Source organism: Gambusia affinis, linkage group LG14, assembly GCF_019740435.1.
Source record: "Gambusia affinis linkage group LG14, SWU_Gaff_1.0, whole genome shotgun sequence".
Lineage (NCBI taxonomy): Eukaryota > Metazoa > Chordata > Actinopteri > Cyprinodontiformes > Poeciliidae > Gambusia > Gambusia affinis.
In genome coordinates this window covers 23,621,592-23,646,412 of record NC_057881.1, presented here as the reverse complement: position 1 = coordinate 23,646,412, position 24,821 = coordinate 23,621,592, and the positions used below count along the sequence as shown (strand labels likewise).

General features: G+C 40.8%; 1 protein-coding gene across 7 annotated transcripts in view; it reads left to right on the top strand.

Annotated features, from left to right (window-relative positions):
• phactr4a (phosphatase and actin regulator 4a) overlaps positions 1–24,821 on the top strand; it is a 33,342-nt gene that overhangs the window by 6,516 nt on the left and 2,005 nt on the right. For 4 of the 7 annotated variants that reach the window (XM_044138023.1, XM_044138022.1, XM_044138024.1 and 1 more), the window contains exons 2-13: positions 586–627; positions 10,263–10,430; positions 10,509–10,589; positions 10,692–11,990; positions 12,532–13,062; positions 18,800–18,934; positions 19,332–19,902; positions 20,649–20,884; positions 21,677–21,848; positions 22,044–22,099; positions 23,870–23,931; positions 24,015–24,152. In XM_044138023.1, the coding sequence (XP_043993958.1) occupies positions 615–627; positions 10,263–10,430; positions 10,509–10,589; positions 10,692–11,990; positions 12,532–13,062; positions 18,800–18,934; positions 19,332–19,902; positions 20,649–20,884; positions 21,677–21,848; positions 22,044–22,099; positions 23,870–23,931; positions 24,015–24,152 (3,462 nt within the window). In that variant the 5' untranslated portion in view covers positions 586–614. The remainder of the gene's footprint in view (positions 1–585; positions 628–10,262; positions 10,431–10,508; positions 10,590–10,691; positions 11,991–12,531; positions 13,063–18,799; positions 18,935–19,331; positions 19,903–20,648; positions 20,885–21,676; positions 21,849–22,043; positions 22,100–23,869; positions 23,932–24,014; positions 24,153–24,821) is intronic. The other 3 variants (XM_044138028.1, XM_044138026.1, XM_044138029.1) reach the window with 2 other exon arrangements.

Below are 24,821 nucleotides of genomic sequence, written 5' to 3'. Positions count from 1 at the left end.
TTTTGACCAATAGAAACGAGAGCAACCTAAAAACTCTTATCATGTTGTCTTCACTGGGACAAAAAAACCCAGAATTTTGCTGCTGTCAGCTGTTTGGTTTGTCCTTGTCCCTGTGATTTCTTTGACTCCACAAACAACCCCAAGCTAGTGCTGGTTCTTAAAGCTGCAGGACACACCATTCAACAGCTCACATGGGAAATCATCTGTCTGATATACTCCAGAGCATTTTGTGACATAAAAACTAGAATCAGAAACAAGTTGTTGACGTGTACTGAGCTACATATAGGGGCTGTTCAACCTCTAACATGCTGCAACAAGAACCACTGAAGGAAAAAAGAAGATCTTTTTTTATATATATAAAAAAAAGATAAATGCTGCCTTGTATGCTGCTTCTTGCTATTTAATTTTAATTTATAATAGTGAATATTTGTCATTGTATATTTTGTGCAGATATAACCAAAAACACCTGACAACGCTTTCGCAAAATAATAGACAATGACATAATTTATAGCAGTAGATAATCTGTCAGGTTTTCATGTGAACAGCTGAATTAAGTTTGAAACTGATCCTGTTTATCTGTTTCAGGTACTAACGGCTGAGTTTTGGACACTGTAATGGAAAAACCTGGTAAGAAAACCTTTGAACTATTACTGCATTGTAAAAGTTGAGATCTGTTTTAAATTTTCTGTGACATTGTTTGTAGATGAGAAACCTTTAGAAAAGTGCTCGGGTTGAGTTGAGTTGAGTCAGGCCAGCTGTTTGTTTCTCTCTCTGCTGGGAACACAATTGCTATAAGTAATGCATGCACTTCCGACATATTGTACTTTTTTAAAACTACTAAATGCTTGGCTTGTTCCAGACTTTTAACAACAAATTCCAAATACAACATTCTGTCAACGGCATATTGGAGAGCCTTAAAGGGGTAGGATTACGTGTTTTCCTGGCATATGGTGGCATTTTAGAGCACAAGCAAGCAATTACGTTACCTTCAGTTATAAAAATGCTCTATATATCAGATATGACTTTAAAAAGATTTACTTCATAATTTTGCGCCTTGACATTGGGCTTCGGATTCTTTAAAAGCTATTTGAGTCCTTGGGGGTCTTTGCTCTGCAACCTTTTCAGATGTGTCATTGGTCTAGCACACCTGAATAAAACGACTAAATTACCTCCTCAGCAAGTCAGGCCTTTAAAATATTGGTGATCTGCCAGAAAACTGCTATAAATGCACCCTCTACTCTAGTGTGTTGAAGCAGAGAATTGATTTTCACAATTAACATCTGCGATTCAGAACTCTATGTTGTCTTTTTTCATCATGTTAGCGGTCTATACAGCTGACCCGTACTGCGTCATTTGTGGGCCCTCTTCAGTTGCAGGTCTAAGACAATGTACAGTCAGGGTGGAGCTACTGACATCACGCTACACTGCCCAATGATTGGGAGACAAAAGGACACTGCTTGCGACAAGCAGGACACATTCATCATGTTTGTTGTTGCACTTGTATGACTTGATGTCATTGGTGCACGTTTGAGTTTAATTTTGTCTACGCATTGAGAGTTCAACTAGTGGTCAAAATTATTTCCTAAACGCTGCACCATAAAACAGCGTACCAAACCGCTCAGTGGAAACAGATCATAAGCGTGGACAATTGGGATGTCCTGCCAAAAACTATCTACAGATCCAATGTTATAATGCAAAGAGCAGAAGTACTGAGATTGGATAAATTGAAGAACGCCAGGTCAGGACCGTTGCACATCAGAAGTTAAGAAGACAGTGACAGCTGTGTCTTATTTGTTACTGAAACATTCTAGAGTGAAAGGAGGAATTTAAGGTTTTGGCACAATAGTAGTAACAAAGACAAGGTGCTGAGCTGGAGATGTTAGGATTATTAATGGGAGTAATGAAAAAAGAGATGTTTAGAACATTATAGTATATCAGGAGGAACATCTTGAGTTGAGTTGTTTAGCAATGAAGCCAGAGAGTTAAGGGTGTAACTCTGTGTGATTCTAGATGTAAAATGTAAAAGTTGTTGTCTATGGAGATTCCAAAGCAGAGAAAAGGTAGGGGGCGATAGTAGGGTCCTTTTCCACCAAAGCAGTTCCAATGTTGAACTTTTTTTATGTTGCTAGGGAAGCTTTATCTCTGCCTGTTCGATGGTGTTCGGTGTTAAGATTAGTTGCTCTACCACCACCCTCAGGTGGTCCAGAGTAATCTGACTCATCATGTTTTAGTTTTAAAATGTCATTAAGGTTTTCCACAGCATATAGTGCAGACATAATGGAGTTTTGATGTTTATTAATCAATTGACAATAAGCCACATCTGCATCTTCATGCATTGGAAGCTGTTCATTGTTGCTGCTGTGAGATTCCTTGCTATTTTCAAGTTATCTGAGCAGAATACAGGATGAGTGGCGGAGTGAGGGTTTAAGGGTTGACTGTTTGACGCATCATGCTTTTTATCACTGAAACCTTCTGATCGGTCCTCACCCTGAGTACACACACCTACCTGTAGCAACACTGCTGGTTTCCCTTACAGTCACAGATAGCCTTGAATCTATTTCACTGTTGACCTCAATCATTTAACAAGCTCTAAGTATCTGTGCGCACTCACATTACCTGACGCTCAGTGCCACAGTGCAGGAAAGGCAGCAGTGGTGCAACGTTTGACATGGCTGTGCAGTCTCAACATATTTGTAAGTAAACCTGTTTCCTGAATATCACATGTGGAATGTTCTTTGCCTGTGCCTGTTGCAGTTGAAGAGTATAAGTTATGAGTCAGTCTTGCAGGTTGGTTGTTTGTTGTGTTTTCTCTAGAAGCACCATGAGGAGACAGGGCAGGGTGCCAAGAGCGCTTTAGTACTAAGAGGGCCTCACTGAGGACAGCTTAGGGAACTCATCTCTGCCTGGACGTGTGGCCAAGCAGTAAAAATAAACTGGACTTCCTCTTCAGCTCAGTCTGAAATGGGACCTTTCTGATCTAAACACAGTTGTGTTAAGCAGCTCACAGGTCCAGGTCCAGGCTTTGTTGAGAGGAGCCTGTTGAAATGTCTGCCTGCTGCTCTTCTTTAAATAGAATGTACAGGCCGTGGAAATATAACTTACACAATAAAAGCCCATCATTTCTCTTTATTTACCTAGGTGTTATTGGACTATTGTCTTGATTTCTGTCTTGTGATCGATCCTACATGAGTCACAGGCTGCTGTATTGTAGTACCTCAAGTGACCTGTAGAGGGAGCAAGAGTATAACTTGATTCAGATGACAAATAGAAGCATAAGCACTGTTTTCTCTGTTGATCTAACTTAGTTTATTAGTTTCTATAAGAAACAATCAGGGGAACTTACAGTTTCATTGATCTTTTATTAATAAAAGCTGCATTTCACAAAGTAATTATTTTTCTTCTGCAACGTGTTGATATAATCCATTCTCCCTGATAGACATGGTCCTGGTTCAGTGATTGGGTAATTGACATTTTGACACTATGGCACCAACAATTATTAGTTGTGGTTATTAATTAATTCTTAATTAATTGGATGAATATAATTGGCACATCCAACATATTTTTGATTTTAATATTTAAACATTTTTATACAATACATGCATTAAAAGATGAAAAAAAAATAAAATAGTTTATTTTTTTAAAATGAGCATTCTATCACTTAAAATGCAATAATGGCATTCCTTTAGTGAACACTTGATCTTTTGTAGCAAAAGATACATCTGTAGCTAAAAAATACTTCTAACATTAACATGTGAAAATCTCAGACCTCTCTCCTTTACTTAGCATCAGTACAGAACCAGACTGATGTGGTGATTGTTTTTATGGATTCATAATTGGATAGCCAACTGTACTTAATAGGAGATTCTTTTTAATAGAATTTGAAACAGGTGAAGCTAAAACTGCCAGTTCAGAAGTTTCAGGACAAACGGTTCTTTTCATCTGTAATGCAAAATTACTTTAAACAAAACCAAAACAACACATAAAATGGATATTGAAGTCTCTGAAAGAAAGAAAAAATAAATCTGCCCTTCAAAACAGCAGCTTATTGAGATCAGTGTGGGTTCTATTAAATTTTTTATTTCCCAAATTCCATTGTATTTTTTTCCCAAATTCCACTTGGGAATTTAGAAAAATAAAACAAAATTTTTTCTGAATTCCATTTTAACCATATTTGTTAACCCAAAAAGTATGTATCTATGGTTTGAATGAAAGAAATTGAACTAATCAGTAGCCAGAGGTCAACAATTATTGTTATCATGTTTCACAAATGAAACTAACTGCTGTGATTTACCAAAACGTTAGTTTTACAAGGTGTTACAACGTGTTTCACACTCATGTTTTTGAAAGAACTAAAAAATTATGTGCAAAACTGCAAAAGGTAAAATAATCTGTCTTGTTTAAAATTCTTCTTTTATTCAAATTGTGATAATTGTTTCTGTGTTTTTAAATACAACCACGCATATCTGAAGTCTAGTATCTGCTGAAAGCGATCCGATACATAAAAACATCTGAATTGACTTAAAAGATTTATTAGAAAAAAAATCATAGACATCTTTGTACTAAATTAAAAATGAATTTGCTTACTCTACACCAGTTCAGCACACTTAAATCCACCCATGGCTACAAAAGCTTGGTCAAACATGTAAAAACAAAACAACTTTAATTTGTTCAGTCTGTGCAATTAAAAGCATAACAGCTTATGTAAAATGGTAAATGGACTGAACTTATATAGTGCTTTTCCAGTCATTTTGACCACTCAAAGCGCTTTACACTAGAGTCACATTCACCCTTTGCACTCACAAACACACATGCATTTATACACCGATACGCAGATCGGTAGGCAATTTGGGTTTAAGTGCCTTGCCCAGAGGCACATCAACATGTGGCAGGAGGAAGCTGGAATCGAACCTACAACCTTCTGGTCGCAAGAAGGTTGCCACCGACTGTGGCTGAATAAATAATAAAGAAACTGAAAGGAATAAAACAATAGGTTGAATATCTTTTATAAATTAAACTGCCACCAACCTTTTAAATGGTTCAGAAACCTAATTTCTAAATTAATTCCTAATTTAAAAATTAGGGATTCTAAATATAATATAAAATAAATGATAAAACATGACATCATCATAGCACAAAGCATACAATTAGACTGCATAGATCTGCCCTTATGAATCAGGCACAATGTCACCGATACCTGATCTAGATTTTTTTTTTTCCAGTATCAGGACTGATATAGGTAATATCTAGTTATCACATAGTAGGAGTTTCATCTCTCATACTCGGGTCGCTAACATAAGACCTCCAGTCATTATTTTACACATGGTTTAAAAGGACAATCCTCAGGGTCACAGTACACCTACATTGTGTCACTTCCTGTTCTCTGTCACTGCGCTCCACCTCAGTCTGGCTCACCTTGTGCTTCTCAGATTACATCAGCCTGCAAGGTCCGACCCCATCCTTTATTGTCCCTCAGTGAGACGGTGCTAACAGCAGAAAACATGTAGCATGGTAATGGGAGGGAAGAGGTCAATATGTTGCAAATCCCACAAGGTCTGGTGGTCAGAGCAGTCAAACCTCAAGGCCTGCATGCTTTGAACTTTGCCCCTGAGAAATCCACTTTTAGAAATGACTTCCATCTCTGTTGGTCTACCTTTCCTGTGGACCTTATTTATGAAGCCAGATCTCCATGAAGGGAGGGACTTAAGTGCTGAGAGGGAGCGTGTTTGTGTTTCAAAGCAAGGAGACGAAGGAAGCTGGGAGGGAGGGAGAGAACAAGTGACTCAAGCTGAAGAAAGGGGGAGGTGCTGGACTCTACAGCCAAGAGACACTAAACGCCTTGAGTGAGCAGACAAGACAGTAGTTACAGTAGTTTGGTGTGCTTTTGAGAAGAGCGAGTTGGAGTAAGGTTCTTCTCTCCTGCCGCGGGGCCTCAGGTGAGGCAGCGACTGGCCGGCCGGTGGGGGCACAGGCCCCAGCATGGGACAAAATGCTAGCAGCGAGACTGTGGCCCAGCCACCGGCCACATGCCAAGCTGGTAAGTCTGAGAAAGTGACGGGACGTAAATACAGCAGACCGGGAAACAAGCGGTCAGGTATTTTTTTTAATTCACCTTTGCAGTTCTGAGAGCTGTCGAGAAGTTAAATACGAGCAGGTGTTTGTAACGCAGGGGGAGCATGAGGGTGGCAGGTACAGGCAGGTGTAGAAGAATGCATGCAGATGGAATGTGGTGATTGTGAAATCCACAAACCACACAAACCTCTCTCTGTTTGCACACTACTCTCTGCCCTTTTAGCAGCAGATGTTAGAGCAGCAATTGAGGGACCTGCACCGTTCCACCGTCCTCATACGTCTACTTCACCTGATTTTATACGTCTACACTTCAGCTCTAAATAAAGCAGATTCTGTGATCATTGTCTATTAGTAATATTCCACTTGTCTATTTCCAGACGGTGTGGAAGTTAAAAAGGATTGTGAAACTTCACTGTTACTCGACAACATTGTCCTGGTTACATATTTGCTCACCAGCTGCTGGTGTATTTTTGACTTTGGTTTGCTATTCTGCATATTTGGTTTCAGCATGTCATGTGATTGGCATGAGTCAGTCGGAGCCTGACCGTAGGCCAGCAGGGAGTTAGATGAGTGCCAGCTGGTCTGTGCACTGTTGACGTTTTATCACACGTTGCGTTTAAATGGCTCAGTGTTGACAGGAGAAGGGGCAAGTTCTATTGGGAGCAGAGAGAGTTTATGCAGGCAGATTATTAGAACTAACTCATCTGTTAGAAAGCTGCCATGTAGGGAAACATGGCAGCTTTCTTTGTTTTTCACAGTGTGGGGTCGGTTTTTGGAGGAAAAACGGCATTTGTAGCTTGATGTGACATTATCAGAACATAGGCAAAGGTTTGCGCACACTTGTAATGGAAACACAGCTTGTGTCATGATTATGGACAGACTTTGGACACCACTGGTTTAGAGTCCTGGGTTCTCTCTTATGTTCTTTTTCTCTTCAGTTCAGCCCTCAAGTTTTCTAAAGGATTGAGATCTAGGGACTGGAGTGACTGTGTTTTTGTATAGACTTATGTTTTTAATCATTATCCCATTGATGTAATCAAGGACCACCCATTTTTAGTTTTCTCTTAGACTCCACTGGATTGTGGTATTTTAAAGAGCTTAGGATGTTATGCTCTCTTGTTGTGTGTGGAAGAGAAATCATAGAACCTCCACCAATAGCAATCATGGCAGTTTTCCTACATCCTTTATTGCACTAGTGATACTTGTTTCTGACCGTAGTGTTGTCTTGTCTAATTAAAGTACATAGATCTAGCTAAAATCCCAAGAGAGTTAATCAAACTCCACACTTTTACATTTGTGATAGTAGGGCAGACAAACGACCATGATTCTTGTTGTTAATATTGTCTAGTGGATGTTATGTTAGCCTGATTTGGCCCAGGTGGTGAAAACTGCCCAGTGGATTGTTGGGAGTCAGTTACTGAATTTTTACCTAATATAAGCTGGCAAACTGCAAAGGAAGGTCAGCCATATTGCTGGTAGGACACCTGGTCTCCAACCAGCCAGGACACAAACTGTTTGTACCGCTGCCATCTGGGAAACAGTACAGGTGTATAAAGACTACAAACTAAGGAAAAGCTTTTTCCCAAGAGCTGTGAAACATCTGTCCACCTTCCATCCTCTCTGCCTCCCTGCAGACACACTTGTATCCATTTGCTAAACCCTAAAAACCAATTGAGACTTTAGCAACAGATATATGCTTTATTGTTTATTTATCATTTATCACTAAGGGTACCAGCACAATTTTATGTTCTAAAAGTATAATGAGAAATAAAAATTATGACTTGATCAATTGGCAAAAGTTATAGTTGATCTGATTTCTGAGTCCACATGATCACAGTTTACAAATAATCTACTACTGATTAAACAGTCGCCATTTCTTGATCTACCTGAGATTTATGTATCTGTATGCTTCTTGTTGAAGTTTAGGGCCAAATATTAACTCAGTCCTCAGTTTGTACAGGGTAGGCCAAGAACTGCTCAAGCTGCCATAAGAGGGTGGAACAGATTCACTTAAACATTTTAGTCTATCACGGATCTGCAGTCCTTCACTAGCCTTAGTTTCATGACATCAAAAAAGTCACATTAAAGTAAAAATGATTATTATGGATGCCGAGTTCTTTTTCATACATATATAATTATTAGATATAGAAGTGGATGAACTTCTCTACTGATGAAAACTGAAATGATTTGTTTTCTCAAAGTGAATAAAAAAGAAGTATGGGTAACAATCCTGACACCAGATGGAGAATGTTATCTCTCACTCAAATTTGTAGTAGGATAGATGCTCTTTATACTCATTTGTATTTTTGTTAGGTTTATAGGCAAATAAAATAAATAAATGCAATCTGCTTACTTGTAACACACTGGATGAATCCCTGGTTAAGAAATTGTGTTTGTTACTTTAAAAGTAACAAATACAGATTTGATTGTAGCTGCTCAACAGTTCAAGGTCATTTTGTTGTGGGACTTTACCCAACCGTTCAGTAACAAGTTAGGGATTTTCACTCTGGAGCTGTGACTCAGTACGCACTGCCTTGTTCTGTGTTCCACAGAGGTATTAAGCAGTGGTTTCACACCCACATGCTTGATTAGGGTTCTAATTAAACCAGACAGTCTTTAGAAATTTTTTTTTGTCATACTTGCCGTACATTCATGTTCCTTCTTGCTTTAACAAGCCATTTAATCTGGTTCTTTTTTGTTGAATTATTTTTCTTAAGCTTATTTTAAAGAAATAATAATGGCAATTGAAAACATAGTATTAAAGGTAAGTTAGCAGCTTGAGTCTTGGCTAAATGTGAAATTTTGTTTTCTTGTTGCTACACAAACCTATGCTACATTGTTTTCTTTTGGACAGCCGTTGGAGAGGTTTCCTTTTTCTCCACACTGGTTTTATTCAAGGCCTCTTCTTTAACTATGGACTCCAGATTGAATTCTTGAACTACCATAGCTGAACTCTATGTAGATATAATTCTTCTCAGATTTTACCTTGTCATGATCACAACAAAAATAAAGGTTTTTCATTTAGTGTACTTGTCTATTACATTCCAGTAAGGGGAAGGAGCTGTAAACATTTGTGACTGGCCATGACAAAACCAGGAACAATTCTCCTGAGGTTGTTTTGAGCTTTTGTACAGATTCTGAAAGAGTTGATTCTACACTTTCTAATAATCTTAAACACACAGAAATGAAAAAAAAAAGAAGATATTTCAAGAAAATTGTCCACTTACATGATGAACTTCCCGGGTATTTTCACAAAAGCTCATCATTTACTTTGCACACCAATAGCAACAAAACCTCTGAAGACAAAAATGAGCAATTTGTCTTGGTAGCTTTTGCTACATTTTCCAATTATGCTGAGCTTCTGTCGTGTGAAATTTTGTCATGGAATCTTATGTGAAACCTGACCGATAGTTTAATTAGGCCATGAACAAATACAATGTGTTAGACAATGTTTTGTTTTGTGGTCTGTTTTGTGTGTACGTTAGAGCAGTGGTCCCTAACCCCTGGGCCGCGGACCAAATGGTACTGGGCCGCACAAGGAAGAATTAAATATTTTTGTTTAATGTATTATCTGAGTCTGAAGGATCTTTTATTTTGAAAATCCTTTAACTGGATTCTTTCGGTTCCGTTTTGCACGCCAACATTGAACCCACAAGCAGCAAAATGAATAAGAAACAGATCAGATGTCCTTGGAAAGTTTATTTGCGAAGGGAAAAGGCCCAGAGAAGACATAAGAGAATGGATTTATCCCGGTAGGTGATTCCCACATTCTTTTGCATGATATGGTGACCAGCTCCTTAATGAGGCAATGAAGCCTTCAAACTGCTTCGCCACATAGAGACCAAGCATCCTGTGCTCTAGCAACACCTCGGGTGTCATTGTCTCTCATCACTCCCAGATGGGTCCGTCTTGTTGCAGAGAAACAAGCTCAGGGCTCCCATTAATCGTTATTGTGAGTTAAAATTTTCACGAAAGTAAAATGTTCATTTTTGTGGCGCATCTTATTTTGAAGGGATGCGTAAACATTACCATAGCTACCAGAGTCAGAGAGTGTTAGGGCAGTGGTCGAGATGAGAGGAGAGGAGAGAGCTTGTGAGTCTTAAGTCTTTTCACAGTTTTGCTGTGCCTCTTCACATTTATTTTGTCTGCCACTACAATAAAAAAAACATGCTTTTTTGTTTTTGTCTTGATAGATGATAAGGTCGACTTGCAACAGAGCACACCAGGGTCTGAAGAAGGAAACTCTGGAGGAGGAGCACCCCCAGCAAAGCGGAAAGGCAAATTTTCCATGGGAAAGTTCTTCAGGCCCTTTAGATTTAAGAAGAAGAAGGCAAATGATAAGTTCACTGAAACATCTAAAGGTATGCTTACTACAGTAGTTATTTGCATTGTGTGTGTGGTAGATTAAACAATTTATTTGTGTGGTATTTCTTTTTCAGAATTGGAAAGAAAGATTTCTGTTAGAAAATCTCGCAATGAGCTGATTGCTAGAGGAGTTTTAAAAGAGATCCCTGAAAATGGTAAGTTTACTTGCAAGTGCTTCAGTCTCCAAAGTGATTCCAAGTTAATTGCAAAAAAATTTTATTTGCTCATATACTTTTTCCCTGTCTGCATGTGGTTAGGTAGCAGCAATGAAATCCACCTCAAAGACCCACCAGTCAAAAATGGGCACCCTGTACAAACAGATGCTGATAGGGTGTCAGAAAAAGGAAACCAAAAGACTGACATCAAGGCAAATCCTATTAGGTATTCTCAAGGAGAAGACCGTCGCTTCAGAACACCATCGGACTCTTCGCTGAACCGGGCGCCTCTGGATGTGGACAGATATGCAAAGTTACCCATCGATGTAGACAGACGAAGCCGTCCCGTGGACTATGATGAAAGAGGGTCTAACCCTCCACAAGATGATAGACCCATTAAAGACAAGAAGAGGGATGGCCAAGATGGCCAAGCCATTCGGGAGAGGAGGGATCGGGACGACAGGGACAGGAGGGATCGTGATCTGGACGAGAGGGAGAGGCGGGATCGTAATCCTGACGAGAGGGAGAGGAGGGATCGAGACGAGAAGGACCCGAGAGATCATGATAGGGAAGAGAGGGACAAGAGAGATCGTGATCGAGACGAGAGGGGGAGGAGGGACCGCGATCGGGATGAGAGGAGGGATCAGGATGAGAGAGAGAGGAGGATTTTTGATCGGGAGGAGACGGAGGGCAGAGATCGGGATGAAAGGGAGAGGAAGGATCGGGACGAGAGGGAGAGGAAGGATCGGGACGAGAGGGAGAGGAAGGATCGGGACGAGAGGGAGAGGAAGGATCGGGACGAGAGGGAGAAGAGAGATCGGGACAAGAAGGAGAGGAGAGATCGGGACGAGAGGGAGAAGAGAGATCGGGACGAGAGGGAGAAGAGAGATCGGGACGAGAGGGAGAAGAGAGATCGGGACAAGAGGGAGAAGAGAGATCGGGACGAGAGGGAGAAGAGAGATCGGAATAGGGAGGACAAGGAAAAGAGAAATCGTGATGAAAAAGAATGGAGGGATCGGGAGCAGTATGAAAAGGAAAAGAGAGAGCTTGATGACAGAGAAAGAAAAGACAACAAAGAGCGATGGCTTGAGCGTGAAAGGAAGGAGAATAGAGACGATAGAAAAGATGATAAAATAAGAGAAGATACTGCCAGGAAATATCCTCAGGCGGAGAGAGGTGATATCAGGGACAAACGGGAAGACTGGATTAAGGAGCAGGGAGATGAACGTGAGAAAACGGACAGAATCTTGCCTGATGTTCCACGTTTAGTCCCTGACATGGACTTGCGACCTCCAATGCAGCGAAGCTCCTCAGATGATGACAAGAAAGCTATGTTGAACGTTGAACGAAGTTCCACGCTACCCAGATATAAACCAGGAGTCGAATTCCGTGACCGCTCAGGTAAGGAAATTATTAAGGCTCTTGAAACCTTTGCAAAAGTCTTGAATTTAGCTTTCAAGAAGCCAAGTGGGGATGTTTATTTCTTGGTTGGATGTAGAAGCATAAAAATATTTTAAAAAGTTGGTAATTACAAAGGCATGGTACATGAGATTTTGAAAACCATGTGACTTCACAACTAGTAGTGGATAGTGAAGTGAAGTTCTCAATTTCACAACTATGTAGTTGTAATGTCAAGGTTTTGTCAATGTCAGAAGTTGCTCAAAAGGTCTTAATACTTTTTACAATACACTGTTGAGTCAAAAGAAATCAAGAAGATCTTGCTTTGGTCTGTCATCATGGGTGTACTTTAGGTTACCTCCCCTCTAATGAATATCCTACAAGCCAGCCCCTCATTTCAGCTTTTGCCTCACTCTTTATTTGTGTGTCAACGCTTTTTGTGCTTCCTGTTTACATAGTTTCCCAAAGCTCAGTGTTTGAAGCTTTGTCAACCTCTCCTTTAATGACTGTCTGTGTGTGTTTCTGTCTGTCCATGCCTCTGCAGAGTCTGTCGGTGTCCGATTGATCCCTGACCATTCCCCGGAGCAAGATTCCCAAAAACAACTACCCCTACCCAAGCGAGCTTTGGTTCCCCCTAAATTCCCCACTGGTCATCTTTCCAACTCCACCAGTTCGCCCCTGTCCTTCTCTTCCTCTTCCTTGTCTTCTACCTCTTCCAGCTCTTCTGTTGAAGCTCCAATTGCCAAGCCCCCAAGGACTGTCTCTCTCTTTCTAGTAAATGACCAACTTCAGCCGACTCTTGCTGGTGCTCTCTCAGCAGACTCTGACACACCTCCCCCTGTTCCACCCCACACAAAGCAGCCCCCTGTCCCTCCCCATGTCCAGGAGCCCCCTGTCCCTCCTCATGTCCAGCAGCCCCCTGTCCCTCCTCATGTCCAGCAGCCCCCTGCCCCTCCTCATGTCCAGCAGCCCCCTGTCTCTCCTCATGCTCAGCCACCCCCTGTTTCACACCCCAAGCAACCTCCTGTTCCTCCACCTAAACCCACCAACCGCAACAGCAATCCTCCAGCGCTTGGTGAGTTTCTTTCCTGTCCTCTCTATAATGAGTTGCTTTGTTCTCTGTCTATATGTGTCCTCTTTTGAAGTTGATCAAACAGTCCAAATGTGATTATACCTTCATCATAAGCCATGGACTGCCTGGCTTCTCTTTAACCACACTGCAACCTGTGTGCAAACTTAAGATATTATGACTTTGTAGGTGAAAGAACATCTGTCAAAATTGTAAGAGAGCATTTTCTGTACTACCAAACTTACCATGTAGAAAAATAATCTTGGTAAGGGAAGTCCGACTGGATACTGAACTAAATATCTGTTTTCTTGATTTAGCCACCTGTTAAAATCTTGTATAGTGACGTTTTCTTGAATTCATCAGAGATTGGACTCTGAGGAACCCAATGCTAGCCAATCTGTCTACTGCAATATTTTTGATTCTCTGCACTTTGTGCTTTGATGAAATCTAGAAACTGAAAGTACCAATGTGATGAAGCAAAACCCCATCATGCTTGTTTTCATTCTCAGCATTCCCAAACTTGTCTGAAGTCATTTTGAGGGTTTTAGAACAGTCACAATGCCTGAGAGTCTTTATCTCTTTCCTATTTTAAAAACAGACATACCATAATTCACAGTTAACAATATTAAAGATGACAGAAGAGAAGAGTCTCAAATGCATTTATAGTTGGAACCAGAGGTTTACATACACCAAATAAAAAGACATGTCTACCTGGTTCTATTTAACTTCAAATAGTGAGAAAGAAGTGGTGTATGTAAACTTCTGGTTTCAACTATATCTTTTCAAAACTTGTATTTCTATTTGTACAAAATGTTACTGAAGGTTAGTTTTGGTATGACTGATGAAACTGTTGGTGGTGGAGGAAATATTCCTTGAAAGTAAACACAGTTTACTTTCAAGGAATCGACTAATTTAAGTGTAATGTAAATATTCAGCATCCTGTGGTGGAATGTGTTCATGAGAAAATCCTGTTGCTCCTTAACCTGCTCAGTGAAACAGAGCTAATGTTTGTGGGAGAAACAGGATAACTCTTTTAGTAATTACTCAGCCCTCCTTTGGTGGCAGTCAGCATAAACTGTGGTTTCTGTTATCTGCAGACTGAGATAAATACTCAGGGGGAACCTTGAAGTGTTCTTCCTCACAGAGCTGTGTTGGCTCCACCACATTCTTCAGATGCTTCCTGTTTATTTCTTGAGCTCTTTCAGCATGGAATTTCAGAAATTCTTTAAACGAGTAAATATGTAAAAATAGATTTAGATGTAGAAACAAGTATACACGGAAAAATTCTGTAAAATAATCAATTATAGAAAACCCAATAACAAAATTAGTTCTAATTGATTTTTTTCACCTTTATTTGCCTTTTTGGAATGCTACTCTGCTGCAAATCAGATGTTTCAGAAAATTCTCACCTAAACAGCAAAGTCAACTTAACAGCGCATCTTAAGCTGGATTTTGATTTTGATCATTAACTCTTCTCCTGCTTGAGAGGTTGTTCAGATATAGGTAGAGGTGGATAGTTAAGATGGAGCACAACAGAGTAAGTGCCTCAATACAGGTCATAGATGTAGCTTTAGACTGATTGGTTCAGAGAAAGGCTTAAAAAATTAGAATTCAACGGGCGTGCTGTGGTGGATAGTGCAACCCACATTTGGAGGCCTTGAGTCCTCGACGCGGCCGTCACGGGTTCGATTCTCGGACCCGACTGACATTTGCCGCATGTCTTCCCCTCTCTCCTTCCCCCTTTCCTGTCAGCCTACTGTCTTATAAGGGACACTAGAGCCCACAAAAAGACCCGCTGTAGGGGAAAACAAACAAAAAAATTAGAATTCAATAAAATAAGTAGAAAAAAAAAAAAAAAATGATTGAGTAACTTGGAGAAAGTTGGACAGAGGGACAAATATCCTGATGAACCAAAACTTCACATTAGGTTGTATACATTTGTTTTAGTTATCAAATATTCTATCAATTATTCTGACAATTAATCAAGTAATTGAATAAAAAAAATTGATGAAATATTGGTAAGTACAGCAGTATTATCTATCAGTAACTATCAGATATCAAAATTGGCCCAATTTTTCATTTTTGAGCATCCCTAGCAATTACTTTTCTGTAGTTTAGAAAATCCACCTGTAACAACAATAGCTTACCTTTTATGTTTACCTGGACAAAAATGATACAAAAATCTGAAATTATATTTAATTCAATAATAAAGAGCCATGATAACAAAGACATTTGTAAACAAAAATGTCAATACTCCAGTTTTTAGTTTATGTATTTATCTTCAGTCAATTTAATAGACGAACTCTCACTTTGTCCAGCCATGTGTAGCTTTTGTGTCCATGGGAACGACTGGATTTGGTTACTCTGTTGCACACAGAAACATAGCTATTTGCCACCACGCTGCACTCTACCACCCATTTGTTGCGACCAGTATGGAGGTAAATTTATTTTTTCTGTGTTTTGTTTATCCACTCCGCTTGCATAAATACACCTGCCACATTCTTCCCCGTCATTCACTCTCAACTCCTGCCGCAGTTGCTCCGGCAGGAGAAATGCTTCTATGCTCCAGGCATCTCCCTAGTCAGTTTGCAGAGGCTTATTGATTTCCCGAAAAAAATGCTAAAACCTTGGACATTATCATCAATCAATAAAAAGACCAAACTTGAAAATTAGACATTATGCTGCTAACACTTAGCTTTTGTCAACAACTCATAGGTAGAAGAAAGGGGGTTTCCAGTTCACTGATCCTGCTGTGTTTTTTCTGCCTCCATCAGTGTTACTGCTGGAGAGTTTTAGCCAGTGTTCATACGTTTCCTCAGGCGTCAGTGAGCTGTTAGTGGGAGTCTCACCTGATCAGGGGGTGCAGAAAATGGTGAAAGAAAAATCTTACAGCCATTTGTCTCTTTGTCAGATGGCTGGTGCAGACATGCAGACATTTTCAACTTTACACAAAGAGTAGCACATCTCAGAGGGAACTAAATCTATCAGTAAAAAAGTATGACCTCTGACCTAGACAATGAACTAACTACATCCCGCTGTCTGGGAGCTGCCAGAATATGGAAGAGTTATGAAGGTTTTGGAGCAGAGGAGAGCCCATTCAGCGGAATTTCTTCCTGCTGCCCATCAGTCAGTGTTTTACCGACTTCTGATTGATTTATTTGGAGAAATGTTCCCCGACTCCAAAACTTTGGGTGAAGAGGTGCTTCACCCAAAGTTTGTAATTCTGACAGCGGAGGGAAAATTCATCCTCCAGATCAACATCAGATATTTGATTGCGCACAAGCAGGTGATCAAGTCAGGTCCATGAATATTTGAATGTTTGAGGGGGGGCCGTAAGTTTCCATACATGGAAAAAATAAACATTTTGGATTGGACAACCGTTTTTATTTTTGTGGGACTCTGTAATCGCTGCACGTCTTGGACCACTTCCTGGTCGAGCTGCAAAATTTCCAGTTTTCTGAAACTTGCAAATAAGTTTTGCCACAGTGTCGTGTGTGTGTGCGTGTGTGTGTGTGTGTGTGTGTGTGTGTGAGAGATGCTCGTTCCATGATTTCTGTTAAGGTTTTGTTAAAGTTTTTTCCCGATCCAGCCATAGGTATAATTTCAATTCTATGCTCTTTTGTCAAGCGCATTTCCTTCGGTATCTGAAATATAAAAAAAATATATACATTTTACATTCTCCTATGTATGGAAACTTATGACCCACCCTGTAGAAACCAATAAAAGTCAAATGCAATTGAATAGGTCACTATCATTTTAAAAACAAATTATGATGACGTCTTTTAACGCAGAGACAACAAAAACGTGTTTTGTTACCTCTTCACATGACTGAGCTGTTGCTGCTCTCATCCATCTGTCTGAGGCTACGTGCTCCAGCTTGTTTTACACCAGTAGAGTTGTTCTGGAGGGCAGATGGAAACTGACTGGTGTGTTGTTTTTAATATTGTTTGCCACAGCTTGCCACAGCTGCTCGTTCTTGCAGCCCAGCCCATTGTTGTTGGCTTGAAACTCACGCAGCCTCTGTCGCAGTGACACATTCCTTTGCCATTTGCTAGCAGCGGTTGCAATTTCACACATTTACAAATAGCAAGTAGGCGGTTCTGGTTGAGATTGTAGCATTACTTTCTCTGTGAGGGTTTCAATAAAAGACAGCTGGATGTGTTTTGTTGCATCAGGAAGGTGCTCCACCTCATCCAAAGTCCCTGTTCAAATCTGAACCGGGGTTGGAAGGATCAGGGGATGGTCTGTAATAAAGCAGTGTGAGACGAAGCATAGTGGGTTGAGACCCACAGGGTGACAACAACAGCCTGTTGGAGTATTACTGTCAGCTGGCCATGGGCTCAGCTTTAGCTGTCCTGAGTTATTTTATCTAAAATTAAGGCCTTAAAATGTCTTTAAAAAATGAAATTGTTTTGTTTTTTTTCACCTTTTCAAAACATGACTTTATCATAAACAAATACTACAAAGAAATGTCTTCAACATAAGTAATATCAGACTATAATAAATTAAACCAAATATTAATCAGGAATGATGGTATACAAATAATACAAAATAACATTGTCTTACTCAAAAGTCTTACAGTTTACAAAACAAATAACATAAAAAAAAGGAAAGTTGGCTCTGAATATGTTAATCTCAGGTCTTATATTTTCCCCTCATATGACCATAATTTTGTATATTTTAATTAGATTTTTCTCGCAAAACTTTTCCATCAGGCAAAAGTTTGAGTCACCTGCAGACATCTTCGTTGCGATTTGGGACTTGCGGTTAAAGTTGTCACTAACTAGCTAAGTTATCATTGAATTAGCTGTTAATTCACCCTTACTAGCGAGCTATGTTTTTTTTTTTGTTGTTTGTTTGTTTGTTTTGTTTTTTGCATCTGTCGTGGGTTAATTGCAAATTTATTGCCGGTTGGCTGGATGGTGTTCATCTTCAGCACCGGCTCAGTTCTGTTATGATATTAGGCTTCTGTGCCTGAAGGCTAATAACATTCTACTCAGTGTTATTACCTCTACTCAGTAGAGGTAAAAATTGTAGAGAAGCACAAAGCTGCCAAGCTTTCCTCTCCTGACATGACTAAAGCTCCTCAAAACACAGACAGTACTGCTACTGCTGGGACTGATCTAAGAGCAGCATTTGGTGTGACACAAACTCTGAAGTCGGACGTTTGGTGGATTAAACATGATGGTCAGAGTCTGACCTAGTGAAGAATTTTATGTCATCAAAGCTATTACTATGGAGGCAAATACAGCTGAAAGAGAAATGAGCAGAGCATGGAACCACACAAGTATAGAGACACAGAAGACTCTATGGTGACAAATGAGAAAAATACTAAGAGGAAATGTAATAATTAATTAGTCTAACAAGATCTATAGTTAATCTCTCAAGTCACCATCATACAAGTTACCTCCAAAGAAGTAATAAATAGTTATTAAATATTTACTGCAAAATATTGGGATACAACTTTATGTTCATATCATTCAGGCTTACTTGCAAATATATATCAAATAAAATATGTGATATTCTATTGTACATTCCTGTTACAATGCAGGTCTTAAATTGTTAAGTCTTAAAAAATCTCAAAATTTGAGATTCAGCAGGTTTCACTTGGTGATAGCATGAGATAAGTGTGTTGCTCTGACACACAGGGTGTTTCCCCTCCTCTGCTGCTGGTTTCATGTTTATTTCCCAGCATGGAATGTAAGCCAGCCCCATCCCTGACGTCTCCACTCATTTCTGCCAGCTTCCTCCCTGAACAGGGCGCCTCAGGTCAGGCAGCCGTGCCCCTGGAGGGGCTCAGGACTCGAGCAGAGCCGGCCCGGCCTCTACCTCTCTCTGCCCGTGTACCTACGCCCCAGGGCTGACCGGACCTGCTCAGGTACCGGGGCCGGACGCCCGAGCGGCTCGCCGGAGCCCGTCGACCCCATCCCGTCATCTGAGTGTTAACTCCATACATGCACCCGCTGATAATTCAGCCTTTTTCCCCCCTCTGGATGAACTAATGTTTTCTACATAAAGAATGACCTTGCATGGAAAACGCTAGAATGAAGTGAATGTCCTCATTAATTGAGCTGCAACCATGACGACTTGTGAACTGTGTAGCTCTTGAACGATCATCTCCTACTGACTCAGCTTTTTGTTCAGTAGTTTTGTTGCTTATCGTCGTTGTACTAACCTCACCAGTTGCTTCTGCATCTTCACATCCTGAATGGTTCCCTTCACTTCTTCACACTTTAATTCGTTTTTTTTTTTTCTTTGCTTCATTTCCTCCACAGCTGAGTTCTCTCAGGCCAGCAGCGGCTTGAACACAGTCATTGCTCCCGCTAAGCGCTCCCCACCAACCCCACCCGAAAGGAGGACCCCCGTCAGCAAGCACTACTCTGTAGATCCATCCCTCACCACTCAGGTTCCAGAACCGCCCTCTGTTAACCCCGCAGTGTCCCCTGCCATTCCTAAAGGTGGAAGAAGTGAGGACAGAACGCCCATGACTGTCCCCCAGAGGACGCCGGAGGCCGCGCTCCCGCTGCCCTCGCACATTCCCCCTTCTCCTCCCAGGGTGAAGGTACTCCCTCTACCTCCCACCTCGTCTGCCGGCGCTGTTCCTGTCATCCAGACGGACCAGCCATCCCCCACCACGGAGCTACCCGGCCAGCCTCCGGCCGTTCCGCTGCACATCCGCATCAAGAGAGCTCTGAACAGCCCTGGCGCAACCCAGCCCAAACCTGAGGGAACCCAGAGGGCCTACTCCCTGCTCTTTGAGCTTCCCCCAGAGGTCCCTGACGACCCTGAAGAGGCGCTGCTGAACTCGCGTCACTCCTTGCCTGTCTTCATCGAACCTCTCAGGCTGTAAGTAACTGTCAATCTCACTGGTACCCAGATGAAGATCGGGGTTTGAAACGGTTCTGGGTTTTTATTTAAATGGATTTTTAAACAGCAAAGAAATTTATTGCTGAAACTGGACATTTTTCTGTGAGTCAAATTAAAATGGTAATTTTCCATTTCATAATTTTTTTTTTTATTTCAATAACTTTCTCAATAATAAATATGAATAAATCAGGGTTTTCACCTAGAAAACCAGCTAAGCCTGGTGGTAGGAGCATTAAAACTGCCATCTAGCAACCTACTGTGTCTTTGAGTTAAAAATGTTTAAAGTTCACAGGAAATTTGAAAATATTATTAAGTAATTATGTGTTATTGAAGGATGTTTTTAGCAATGCCTAAACACCAGAAAAAGGTAAACATAAAAGATACACATAACGTAAAAATAATGTTTTTGAACTTCAGTTGTTTCGTTCTAATTAAAGTGTCCAAACATTGTTTGGTCTCATATTAATGGCTTGTCACTTTATTTGCTGAAGTTGTTAGCATGTAAACCGGTCAAGACAGGTAGGGGTTATGGAGTTCTGGTGAATAAAAAGGCTTAGATGGTTAAATGAAAAATCTGCAGAATCTTTTGTTTTAATCTGATTGATTAGTTGTCAGAATAATTGATTACTAAAATAATCATAAGTTTCAGTTCTAGTATGTGAAATCTGTCAGAGTAGAAAGGGAATGGAAACAATCTTCAGCATGTGATGCTGTTGTCTTTCCAGGCCATACGATGATGACTTTGACATGGAGGAAGAGCTGCAGAAGGCGAAAGCTCAGCGGATCCCCCAGCAGCCGGAGCTGGAACCCCGGAGCAGGAGGGGCCTGATTGGAGACCCCAGGGTCACAGTTATACCCGAACAGGGCGGCCACGAGGACGAGGATGACTCGGACTCTGATGGGCCCATCCTCTACAAAGAGGACGAGGAGGAGGAGGAGGATGACGAAGAAGGCCCTACAAGTAAGCTGCACTGTTGCATTTAAAGGGGCATCATCATGTGAGCTTTACATCATGTTATAATATTATCAAAAACATACCTGGAGTGTTGCCTTGATTCTTTCATCCATGTTTGACAAAAAAGTCCTTTAAACTCCATGGCAACTATTCAGCTGTGTAAAATGACTGGGTGGACCTAGCCCCGCCTTCGAGGCGCAGCTCCTCCTTAAACCTGCAGTTTCCAAGCTTCCAAGCTTCTTCCTCACAGAGCAGCCCTCTCTGGCGATGGCCCCACTCAGCTCCTTCAGACTATCCAGCAACAATTCGCAAACACTTGGTGAAACTTTGCCAGCAAGAGTTAATTTTCTGTTGCAGAAATACATGAACATAGAGGAGCTGGTGGCACTGAATGTTTTTAAGGATGTTCTTACTGAGTTTCAGAAGGAATCATCTGTCTGGAAATGTTTTGACTGGGGAATCTTTAAATTAATTTATTTATGAAGATGTTAGTTTTTCTGATCATCTCCGTGTGCTTCCTCCAGTCTTGGCCAGGATTCTCTTGCAAAAGAGATTTCAAATCTCAATGTGTTGAAAAAAGAGAAGCATTTTTAAAGAGACAGGGGCCCAATTTCAAGTAAAATTTAATTTCGTTCTTTTTTGTAACAACTGCAGGTAACATAGTTACTTGTTTGTGCTATAAACTGACACTATGTGCCTGGATATTGCATAATACTGTCCCTTTAAAGAAAAGCCTGTAATAGCCACGCCCGGTCTCCACCTCTGTCTGTATTAACACGGGGGTCTGGTGTCTGACAGGTGGGCTGGCAAACCGCGTGAAGAGAAAAGACACGCTGGCTCTGAAGCTAGAGAGACAAGAGAAGCATGAGCGAGAACAGAGGGAAGACCAGGAGAACCAGGAGGGGATGAGCTGGAGCAACAGGGAGCAGTGGGTGGCTGTGAGGAACAAGATCGGCACCGCTCTCACACGGTAAAACACACACACACACACACACACACACACACACACACACCTACCTCCACCACAAGACAGGATTCCATCTCTTTTTCTACTGTCCTTCCTCCACCTCAGAGATGCACTGCACTAATGTTGCATTCTTCACTGACTTGACAGATGAACTAACTTCCTGTATGACTGATTGATAAATATGTTGCTAATCTTCAGGCGGCTGAGTCAGAGACCCACAGCGGAAGAGCTGGAGCAGAGAAACATTCTTCAAGGTGAGACTCACTTTGTCTGTCCTTCACATAACAGTTAAATATGTCATCTGCAGGAACAGATGAGTTCCTCAATGACTTCTTAAGCTTCATAGTTTCAGTTTACCCTTCATTACCATTCTTTTGGTCATTTTAAGTACGAAAAAAAATCTGAGTTCTTTCAATCAGTGAATTTATTAGTTCTGCTACATAGTGACTGATAACACTCTTCGATGTGAAGGCTGTTACTAAGTGAAGGCGACACAAAATGAGCTATGTTCTGGATGTCAGGATGTAACCAGGGAGTCCACGAACACTTAAAAAGTCTGAAATTAATGTTTCTGAAATTAAAGCTTTAAGATGTCTTAAATTTATTAATATAATATACATTGGCTTGAAAAATTAGGACTATGCAATAGAGTTTTATTTTTCACTGAACATTTCTGTCTGGCAGAAGTGTGAATTGCATGTCTACATTTTAATTGCATTCTGCATCTGAGGTTTCTTGAGACGAGCTGCTAATGTACCCCAGCTAGCTAGTTATCCAGCTAGCTTTTCCTGTAGCATGAGCACAAAGCTAGGGTCACAGTTTTGTTATGCTTGATTGGAATACAGCAGAATCCCCATATTTTTAATTTGTTTTTATCTTAAACATCCTTCAAGGCGGCATTAAAAATATTTTAAAAACTCTTAAATATGACTTGCTGAAACCTGCAGATACTCCAGTATCTGTACATACATAAATCAGTATCTGTACATACATAAATCAGTATCTGTACATACATAAATCAGTATCTGTACATACATAAATCAGTATCTGTACATACATAAATCAGTATCTGTACATACATAAATCAGTATCTGTACATACATAAATCAGTATCTGTACATACATAAATCAGTATCTGTACATACATAAATCAGTTTCTAATATCACAAGTCACTGTTTTCACAATTTTAGTCAAGATAAAAAAAAGTAATAATTTTTTTTTATTTAATTAAACAGCCGACAAAGAAGGTTCCAATTTACTGTCAATAATTTGATGGTTTGATTTTTTTAGGTAAAATGTGTATAAATCAATAATATTTGAAACGTCAGTGTTGTTTTTAGAAGTTTGTAATAAAACTGCATTGACTTTTAATACTAAAGAAATGCTTAAATCAGTTTGAGTTGTAGTGAAAGAGACCATGAAGTGTACAGGTTATATAGATTATTATAGATTTAATATTGGTGAAATAACTTGGAGCAATCCTACTTGACACTATTGTGGGGTTTTTTAGCATCGTTACGCTGAACTCCAGCATCATTCTACTGCTTAAGAATTGCATCTCCTGCCCTGAGCTGATGCTGGGCGGGAAACAAGTTGTTTAAAGACTTGAGCTGTGTGATGTCAGGTAGCATCAGGTAGAGCTCTAGTCAGGACAGGCACAGACAGGCTGTGGAGAAACGCAGCTGAAAGGAAAGTGCTGTTCTTCCCACAGGGAGGTTGGTGTTGAAATAACACGCATCTCTCATCATGTTTAGGAGAACGTTTAAAGCTGTTGGAAAGTGCTTCTGTAAAATCAAACTGTTTCAGATACAGTTTGTTTAGTCATCAGAGTCCTGCTCCGAATCAGGCTGAGCTCAGTCTCGGTGTCCATTTAGCTGGGATCAGAACAACATGGCTCCTTGTGCAGAGCTTGGCAGTGCTTAAAGAGCTCCATTATGGCAGCGGCCGGACGGCAGCTCAGGTGAAGCTTACCTGACTGGCTGCTCTGTTTTCCCCTCTCATGAAACGTCTTTCCTTCCCACAGCCAAGAACGAAATGGATCGACGGTTGGAGCGATCCGAGATCAAACGGAGGCTCACCAGAAAGGTGGGGGACGTTCGGCGAGCGTACGTTTAGCGGGTGTTCTCCTGAACTCGAGCCCTAAAAACTCCTTGTTCTTCTACGTTCAGCTGTCTCAGAGGCCCACGGTGGCTGAGCTGCAGGCCAGGAAGATCCTGCGTTTCCACGAGTATGTGGAGTCCACCCATGCTGAGGACTACGACCGGAGAGCCGACAAGCCCTGGACCAAACTCACTCCTGCTGACAAGGTGAGACTCTTGCAGTTCACAGCCGGTCGCTGCTGAGAGAAGCCTCGTGTGACGGTCAGGTGTTCAGGAAGCAGCCACCTCATAGTCCAGTAGTCTCGGTTCCATTGGGACCAAAACTACATTTATTCCATTTCCAGCTGCTGTGGTTCTCTCTCTCTGCTAAACCTCTGAAGTAGAAACTGAGCAAAACTGCCTTCTTCACAAAATGGAAACAAAAATGGAGAAGTGTCAGATTGTAGTGGTTGGAGGATTTCTCTTTGGTAGAAGACCATGATCCATTTCTCCTGCTAGCGCTAGACTAGTGGGTTTGTTTTGATTGTATTTACCCAGAATGCCCTGCGCTGTAGTTTGCTTCCTGATTTTGGAACAGTTTCTGGTCCACATATCAGACTCCATGCATCCTTAAAAAGATTTAGAACTTCATGTATCTAAAATGAAGGCCTTGTAAGAAATGCAAATTGGCCTTAAATATAGTAATCACAGGTCTTAAACTTTGTCACAGCAGGACTATTGTTTGTGTTTTTTCAGGGGGCCATGTGCAGACATCTGCATTTTGTGACTTGACACGGTTGAGGCTACCGCTAGCTGCTAAAAACCCTTGCTACCTAGCTTTTCTTGTGTCCATAATGGATAAGTGCAAACCTATTCCCAGTTTGTTTATTTTCACCA